General features: G+C 40.7%; 1 protein-coding gene across 3 annotated transcripts; it reads left to right on the top strand.

The window, feature by feature from the left end:
• The first annotated feature begins 502 nt into the window (after nucleotides 1–502).
• Nucleotides 503–9234, top strand: decr1 (2,4-dienoyl CoA reductase 1, mitochondrial). 3 transcript variants are annotated; one of them, XM_064339067.1, is made up of 10 exons: nucleotides 503–662; nucleotides 1315–1514; nucleotides 3392–3449; nucleotides 3817–3903; nucleotides 4015–4162; nucleotides 5927–6026; nucleotides 7641–7713; nucleotides 8028–8174; nucleotides 8664–8726; nucleotides 8808–9234. In XM_064339067.1, the coding sequence occupies exons 1-10, from the start codon at nucleotides 585–587 to the stop codon at nucleotides 8865–8867; spliced, it is 1014 nt and encodes a 337-aa protein (XP_064195137.1). In that variant the 5' UTR covers nucleotides 503–584; the 3' UTR covers nucleotides 8868–9234. The 3 variants fall into 3 exon arrangements, with proteins under 3 accessions (XP_064195137.1, XP_064195136.1, XP_064195144.1); XM_064339074.1 differs by lacking the exon at nucleotides 503–662 and adding an exon at nucleotides 698–719; XM_064339066.1 differs by having other exon boundaries at nucleotides 8664–9234.
• Nucleotides 9235–9369: the final 135 nt, after the last annotated feature.

The raw sequence follows: 9369 nt of genomic DNA, 5'->3' as shown, positions 1-9369 counted from the left end.
ATAATGAAAGTTCCTTTGGAAAAGGTGAGGCCAAATCGTTCAGAAGAAAGGCAGTGAGGGATTTGTGGTAGAAGAAGTGGGAAATAGATATCAAAGGGAGACACTATTTCAGTATACAGAAATCCATTAAGGTGAAGGCTTTCAAAGGGAAGTGCAGAAGGGAGGAAGTGGTTTTTTCTAGGTTAAGATTTGGACATACTGAATTAAATTCAACTCTTTATTTAATGGCGAAGTATATTTCAGATAAATGTGATATTTGTAATGTTCCCGAAAATGTTGAACATGTCATAATGAGATGTAGTAAATATAATTCAGAGAGGAACACTTTACGTGATAAGATATATAGCTTGGGCGGGGATGGAATTTGGAAGGGATTTTAAGTTAGGATTTTTAGGTTTAGGTTTTAGGTGTGATTCTAATGTTACACACTCCGGTACAGTAGGTGGCGGTATGCACCTATGCATCTGTTTACGATCTGTCATTAAATTTAGAGAAGGAGAAGAACACATCAGCGTTTAAATAAGTCGGTGAAAGGCATACACCGTATAAAAATAGGTGAAAGGGCAATCCCAGTTTTTCAAAACATGGCGTCGACTGTAATGAGAAGGGTTTCAGCATTTAAAGGTGATCTGACCATGCCATTAGGCTGTCTGCATCGAAGGGTAAGATGAACGATTAATGCAAGATTTTCGCGTTGAGAGTCAACAAAAGTGTCACAAGTAAGGGAAAGTTTGCAGACTACATTATCTCCGTGGCTTATGCAGTGCCTCATTGGTTCTGACGCTAACGTACTAAAAAATTAAAATACAAAGAAAAGACATTTTTAAACACTTGCGTGACAAGCTACCATAAATCTTCTAAGTAAATATGACTCTTTAGTTTGATAAACATTTTTAAACACGTGAAGGAGGTTAGCGCCAGAACAAGTGAGATATAAGGTGGAAAATTCATGTTCAGAAAGTAAGTCGTCCCCATTATTTTGTTCCAATCACCTGGGTTTGCCAATTTGAACAATTCTTCAGCCAGTAGAACTAATTGCAGATATTGTATAAAAGAGTAAATAGTGGCGAAATCAAGCAGTTCAAAGGTTCAAAGGCGGAAGAAACGCATGTCAGGGTCTTTCTGACCCCCTCTGCAGGTGCGCCCTGCGACCTGCACTATTCATTTATATGTTGCGTGCCCTATCTCATGATCTCATGAGAATGTGCATTAGTACACATCGCTAAAAATAAAGTTGGCTAGCGTGTTCTCAAAACTCTTCACAGAAGGGGTGTAGCTAATATAATGCATGGGTTTCTTTATCTTTTTAACTAGTTTATAAGCTGTGGACCAAAGGTTTTGTTGCAATCCAACCTTCCTCAAGCTGGATTTTTCCCGCCCAATGAAGGGGTGATGTTGCTACCTGGTTCGTTCAAAAACAAAGTTGCCTTCATAACCGGGGGTGGCACAGGTCTGGGGAAAGGAATGACCACCACTCTTTCTACTCTGGGTGCCAAATGCGTCATTGCAAGCAGGTGAATTCTTCTCATTATTTTACATATTGGCCTACAGAAATGTTCATTATTTTCATGTAAGTAATGGGTCACATTGTAGTGTTTCACCTATAGTCTTCTTGACAGACCTTTTGTTGTCTGTTGAAAGTTGGCTAAATTTAGCCACCTGTCTGTCATAGTGTGTGGGTGCACAACAAAGGGCCGATTTGTTTCATGATTTTGTGCAAACATCTGCTCTTAATTATCTCAGTCATATCTTGATCTGGCATCTGTATAAGCCCAGTAAAGCCAAACTGATGTTCACTCTTGTCTTGTCTCTTGCTCAGTTCAATTTCTTTTTGGGCAATAAATTATGTTCTTCAGTCTTTTTCTTCCTTTTTTTTATCAGTTTAAGCTGTTGTTGGCAAAGCTGGGATTCTGCCATTCTTGTTTCGTTCTGTACTAGCTAGCTATAGTACTATCTCTGCAGTATTTCTGCTCTGCTATTATCTGTGTAGCCCCACCCTGCCTGCTCTGACTGTTGTGAACATGCCACTGGATTGACAGGCAGGTAAGGAAGCCTCCTTGTAGAGAGCTGCCCTAATTGATTTCAAGATTCAGGTGCAGATAAATTTGGAGTGGCTGATTTCTGAGGCAGTCAGAGACACCAAATTGTCTTCTTAGAGCTTTTAATTTATTCATATCTGTGAGGAAAGTTAACCAAACATGAACAAAAATGTTCTAAAACAAACTTACATACTGTACCTTTAATTAGGGGGAAGTGTAAGGATGGAAGGTGGAAAGAAGATGGAGGGAACATCAGATGCAGGCTATGAAAATAATGTTTTTGAGGAAAAGAGCGTAACCGTATCTGCTTGGTACACTGGACAGACATATTTACAGATTTGTTTAGTTTCCTTTTTTTGCACAACTTGCAATTTAAAAATAAATTACACAAAGAAGATAACTAGGTTGAATATTAAAAACAAACAAAACAACAGAGAGTGGGAATCATCTGTCAGTAGGGGAAACGACAGCATTGAGTGGTGACTCAACGTCTTTAAAATCAGAGGTGTTCTCAAGTAAATGTTATTCTGGACAAGTGTAAAATCTGAAATTACATGCATTTTCACACAAGCATGTAATAGATGGAGGGGCCCACCGCTAGGCAGCTTAGAAGTGTGTGCTGTATGTCTGCGGTCCAATATAATTGGGCTGAATTTAACATGCAAGGGTCGCTTTTAACATCACAATGAAACATCACAAATGAATGAATCATTGCATTTAGGCTATATGACAATATACTTTTCCAAATGCTCAAAGTGCTTTACAGTGATGAGTGGGAACTCACCTCACCCACCACTTGGCACCCAATTGGGTGATGCACGGTACCAAATTTGCACCAGCTAAGCTGGAGAGGGAGAGTATTTTTTAGCCAATTAAATCAGGGGATGATTAGGTGGCTAGTTTGAAGGGTCTGTTTGGGAATTTAGCCAGGGCACCGGGGAACCCCATACTCCCACCCTGCTGGCTCACCAACACAACTTAGTTTTCCCTGGTGGTCTCCCATCCAAGTACTAACCAAACCCACACTTGCTGAAATTCAGCCATTCTGCTGGAGCAGGGTGCATCGTGGTATGGCTGCTGGCATGAATCTGTGTTTAGTAAGTGGTAATTGCTCTATTAAGGCAGATGATTGGGGTGATGCAATCAGGATAATTGTTTGTTATGTGGTTTGACCCCTTGTTGGTGGAGGATTGAAGTAGGCTAAACGATGTATGAACACGAGCAGTGGAAAACTGATGGCTCTAGTTATAAGTAGACACACAGCCTGAACCATGTCTGTTCTAATGATTTTTCAAAAAGGTAAGCAGGTTTAAAAAAAAAAAAAAAAAAAAAATTCACTACTTGTGTTTCAGAAAATTGGATGTTTTAAAACAGACTGCAGATGAAATATCAACCCAAACAGGAAATGAGGTATGCTACAGATTCTTTATATACCATTTTAAGTCTGAACTGAAAACTCACTTAAGATTGCTTATGACAATTATTATTGATTTTGCCTGCCTTTTCTGTTTATTTTTATCCATTCATTTCATTTTGTATGTATTTTGTCTCGTCTTTTTGAATGCACTGTGAAGCACTGAGATGCTGGTTTCCTTTAATAAAACGTTAAAGGAAAGTGTATTGTTATTATTACTAATGTATAATAAACCAGCTGAATGTGTCTTTGACATTTGTTTAAAACTAATATACAAAAAAAAAAAGCTGGTTCATTTAAATGTTTTTGTTCAGCACCATTCGTGTTTAGTTACCTTCTTGTTCTGACACATTTTGTTGCTAGGTTTATGCCGTGCAGTGTGACGTGAGGGACCCGTCATCAGTGAAGGCATGCGTCGATGAGCTCGTCAATGTTGCGGGCCTGCCCGATGTACGTCAGTACTGACATTTCACATTGATCTCATTGGCGCACATTCTTTCTATGCTCCCCATGTGATCCTTTGACTTTTGGAGTTGAGGTTTATCATTTCACCTGGTTTAGGTTGTGATCAACAACGCCGCTGGAAACTTCATCTCCCCCACCGAGAAGCTGTCCGCCAATGCCTGGAAAACCATAACTGACATTGTTCTCAACGGCACTGCCTACGTGACCCTGGAGGTTGGCAAACGGCTGATCAAAGCAGAGAAAGGTAAGGATAGTCAGAGGGGAAATGAGACATATTCTCCTGTAAGGCCTTGGATGACCTACAAATCTATACGATTTAAAGTTATAGGTCACCCGAAATTTGATACAAATATATTTATATCTACTATGCAAATGTTATGCATTTTAATGTGATGCAAGTTATTGTAGGCATCCACTTTTTTCCCCACTATTTACATGAATTAATGTACATCGACTAGTATCGATGTCAACAACAATGTCCAAACTTATTGAAATCTTAGCTTGTGTAAACTACAAATTTAATGTAAATAGACATGATTGCAAATAAGCAGCAAGGTTGTCATCAGTGCAGTTGCATACAATATTTCTCATTTCTTGTGACAAAGGCTAAATTTGTCTGCTGAAGAGAAGGATTTTTTAACTTGTGGATTTAAATAAATGGTAATGTGTATTAGAAGTGATGCAGTTAAGGACTGTAGCCAGCAGATGGAAGTAAAGACTCACAAATGTCAATGCGTTTACCTGTATTTTGAGGTAGAAAGATGTCACTGTTGGCTATGTTTTGGAAGAAATTATACATTTGCTTATTAAGTACGTATAATTATTTCATCCAAGCTGAATTTGTGCATTTCATCAATCTACTTCGAAAATAGGTTTTGCATCGGCATTTGCATTACAGGCATTTTAGCAGACACTCTTACCATATAGCATAGCATTTACATTGCATCCATTTCTTCGGCTAGATATATACCGAAGCAATGCAGGTTAAGTACCTGCTCAAGGGTACAAAGGCAGTGTCTTGCCCGAGAATCGAACCTGTGACCTTCAGGTGACAAGACCAGTTCCTTACCCATTATACTACGCTGCTGCCCGTTTAGTTGGAAGGCTACCTTTTTCTTGACAAAGAGGTTGTGTCTTTACAAAACGTGTTTGTATACAGCCTTTGTCTGCGGTAGAGAGTCCCCTCTGATCAATAGTTGTTATTGATGAAGGATAGTAATCTAAAGAACTTCGACACAATCTGCAAAGGCCCCTCTGTTTCAGTCTACTTAAAACTCAACATTGTAGTATTCTTATCTCTATACTACAGTTGCCTTTTGAATTGTGGCATAAACATTTTATTGTATCATTATTTTTCGGTCAATATTTGTCAAGCCAAGAAGTTCATTATAAAAGCAGATTCATTTTTTTAACCTGAGCTTTGTATTGTCATCTTGTTGTTTGTTCTATTGATCCAAAAATATTGGTGACTCATCACAACCCATATATAGTAAAGCTTTGGAATGACTCAGAAATGCTGCAGTGTTACAGTACATTAGTTCCATAATGATGTAATCTGTTTGAACGCTACATGGAAAACATGTGACTTGGTCATGTTTCGGTCTTCACACCCCCTTGTTTCCCATTTATACCTGCAGTTTATTTAGATTTACATTTATAAGCACCAAATGCTGTTCACCAATGTGCTGGGGAAGTGGTGCGGTGCATTTGGAAGAGAACTGGAAATACTGTATGAGCAAGATTACAGGTTCGAATCTCAGGTGAGGTGCAGTCATTTTACCACTGAGAAGAGTACTCCACCAGAACCGTAAAAGTCCAGCTGTATAAATAGTTATAACTGAAATGCAAGCCAAGAAAGTTGCCCTTGATAAGGACGCTCACTGGGCGAATGCAACAGTGTAATGCATGTATCAGCTGTAGCTGTATTTTCTGTTTTATTGTTATTTATTGAGGTGAACAAGGACTGTGATGCAAATATTGATGTGGCTTTTTTTTTTTGTTTCCCCAGGAGCAGCATTCTTGGCCATAACCACGATCTATGCGGAAACCGGCACAGGTTTTCTGGTGCCCAGCGCCTCGGCTAAAGCAGGAGTGGAGGCACTCTGCAAGTACGCATTTCCATTTGAATGCATAATGTGGGGGGGGATTGCTGGAATGTGCAGCACAGGGGTTGTGGAGTGGCTTGTGCGGGTAAAGCATTACATTACATTACATTACATTACAGGCATTTAGCAGACGCTCTTATCCAGAGCGACTTACACAACTTTTAACACAGCATTTTTTACATTGTATCCATTTATACAGCTGGATATATACTGAAGCAATGCAGGTTAAGTACCTTGCTCAAGGGTACAACGGCAGTGTCCTTACCCGGGATTCGAACCTACGACCTTTCAGTTACAAGCCCAGTTCCTTACCCACTGTGCTACACTCCGTCTTAATGCAGCAGCGTCATGCCCCACAGAATGGAGTCCTGACTGAGACTGTGTCCCACAGTGTGAGGCAAATGGAGGGGGCTAGGGGGTGGGGGGGGGAGGTTTCCACTTGGCAGGTCCCTCTGGTCAAACAGTCAGGTACAGTCTTTCCACACTGTGTAAGCAGTGCAGTCTTTCACATGATGGCTGTGCAGCAGAGCTGTTCGACTGAAAAAAGACTGCAAGAAGAAGCAGCGGTTGGTTACATTTGTTTTGCAGGGTGCGCACACAAGTCTGCGCTCTCCTGAATTGCGTGAAGCTGTTGCAGTGATGGAACAGTCCTAAAATGTGAGTTGCAATTCCAAATTAAGCAAAACAATAAAATAAAATTATACAAGCAATAAAAATAAACATTGAAAGTTTATTAAAGATATTAAAATCTTAAATAGAATGTTAAAAATACAAAATAGACCCATTTTTTGAAGTCTGCAAATGCAATACATGCTTCTCTGTGTTTATTAAAGATGAGCATTAATAACCATAATTGGAATTCCTCAAAATTTTAATTATCATTAGAGCATGAATGTCTTTACAATCTCTGGAGACATTTGGGCATAATGAAGATGGATTAGCAGAGGTTGAATAAATCAGTGAGAGGGACAGCACTTTCCCCTCATCAAAGGTGCATAGGAGCTTCATTAAAAAACATGAATTCAAATGTCATCTTTGAAGAAGAGATGGGAACTTCGCTACTAGAAACAATTAAGAAACCCAGGAGATTTCACATTGATAGAAACTGTTTAAGACTGCACTAAGCTCAGTTTTAAACAACAGTAGCTAATAGCATGTTAGAGAACTGCAGGCGTCTTTATAGTGTTTAGTTTTCCGAGCAGGTTCAAACTTGCACCATTGGCATTTATGACCACCTACCAGTTAGTTATTTTTTGTTTTGGTCAGGTAAAAAGTTATTTAACCTGTCAGTGTAGACTCTTCTCTAAAGATGTTGTCTAGGGTGCTTTTAGCACAGGGTGTGTACAGGGTTTCCAGAATCAATGAAGGTCAGCTCTGTTCCCTCTCCCCCTCCTCAAGCAAGAGGGAGGAATCTGTGCAGCATTTTGCATTCATTTATAATCTCTCTCAGGTCCGTTGCGTGGTGTGACAGAAATAAATGGGACTCGTTTCATTTCCAGCGGGTAATTGTACGCGGTTTCTTTTGACCATTTCTACAGTTAATGGAGGATTGTATAAGGCATTTTTCACAGCCAGAACCTTAAGAGAGGGGAGTATGCGTATGTGTTTGAATTACAGGTCCCTAGCAGCTGAGTGGGGGAGGTACGGCATGCGATTCAACATCATTCAACCAGGCCCAATAAAGACTAAGGTGCTTTATGTGCACTCTTGCTTTTTTACAGTAAGCTTGTGGAATTACAGAACACAGTTTGTGGGTGCAATTGGCTTCTCACACAGTTTTACAGTATGAAGAGAAATGTCTGCTGATTTGTAAAAAAAAGAAGATGTTTTGAGATGTTTTAAGTTGTAGTATACTGAAAATTTGAAATCTGAATCTAAATATGGTTTAAGTGGTAGTACACTGAATGTTTGAAGTGTAAATCCTGTATTTGATTCACTGTGCACTTTTTAGTGATCTCTGGTCTCTGGAGTAACCGTCGCAGTCTCTCATTGTTACTGCGACAGGGCGCCTTCAGTCGGCTGGACCCGATGGGCACGTTTGAGAAGTCTCTGATGGGCCGGATACCGACGGGGCGCCTGGGCACCCCCGGGGAAATCGCCAACCTGGCGGCCTACCTCTGCAGCGACTACGCGTCCTGGGTCTCGGGAGCGGTGAGTCATCGCCGGCGCGTCGGTCCGTGAGCTCGGCGCGGGCGCGGTCTCCCGCCGGGGCTCCTGGGTTACAGCAGAGGGCGGAGGGCGTGGGTTGCGGCGCGTGGCGCGGCTGGCGTCTGTCCGTGTGCCCGCGCCGCGCCACGCCGCCTGGCGCATGAGCGTGTGTCAGATGCCCCTCTCTGCATCTTCTACTTTTACTCATTTGGCAGCTGATGTTGTGCTTCTTTTCAATGTGACTTACCGGGCCTTATGACAAATAACACCTAATGCAACAAAACATGACCTCTTCCTGTGCAAACAGGGCAGATAAACAGTTCAGAGACGGTGATTCTGTGGCATCTGAAAGACACCCATACTTTTAATAAGTATTTTTTTGAGAATGTTTTTAGTAATTAAAAAAAAAAAAAGATACATTTCTTCTCTCACTGTTTTAAACTGTGTTGGATCTGAGCATGTTTGACAAACCCTTGCCTCTATTGTTTGCAGACCATTAGAATGGATGGTGGGGAGTACGTCTCAATAGCTGGCGAGTTCAACGTCCTGAGAGAGGTAATGGCCCCGTTTGAAACGACCACACTTAATGTGTTCTGCTTTTTAAATGGCTTAATTGTGCGTGTTCCTTCCATGCAGGTCACAAACGAGCAGTGGACTGTGATGGAATCTATGATCAGGAAGACTAAGGGATCCTAACGTCTGCCACAGGCATTTGGCTGAAGGAATGATCTGTGCTGTATGAAAGTTGAAACTTTTATGTAGCCTGAAACTGTAGGCTGTAGTCGCCCCCCCCCCCCTCCTTATGAAATGTGAACCTGTTTGAACATGCAGATGCAGTGATGTAAAATAGCAGTGGATTAAAAAACTGAGACATTGTTTCACATGACAGGCTGTCTTCACTGCATAAAAATTACACTACAATGTTTTAAAGACCTTAACAGTCCTTAAACCCTCTTGTAATGTTACTCAGGATTACACTGATGGCAATGATGAGTTGCTGGATGTCGGCTGTCATGTGGGGATTAACCTGTGGGAATACAGATTTTCTTTTAAAATATCCATATATCTGACAGTAATCTGATGTGCTTCCTTCAACCATGTTAACTGTTTTACATAAATGCTGTGTGTTGCTTTGAATACAAATATGAACATCAACAGCAGAGATGCATACTACAGCAAATTAATTAATGTTACAGTC

This window comes from Anguilla rostrata, chromosome 1 (assembly GCF_018555375.3).
Source record: "Anguilla rostrata isolate EN2019 chromosome 1, ASM1855537v3, whole genome shotgun sequence".
Lineage (NCBI taxonomy): Eukaryota > Metazoa > Chordata > Actinopteri > Anguilliformes > Anguillidae > Anguilla > Anguilla rostrata.
Note: the sequence above shows the minus strand (reverse complement) of the source record. Positions and strands in the feature narration are given on the sequence as shown.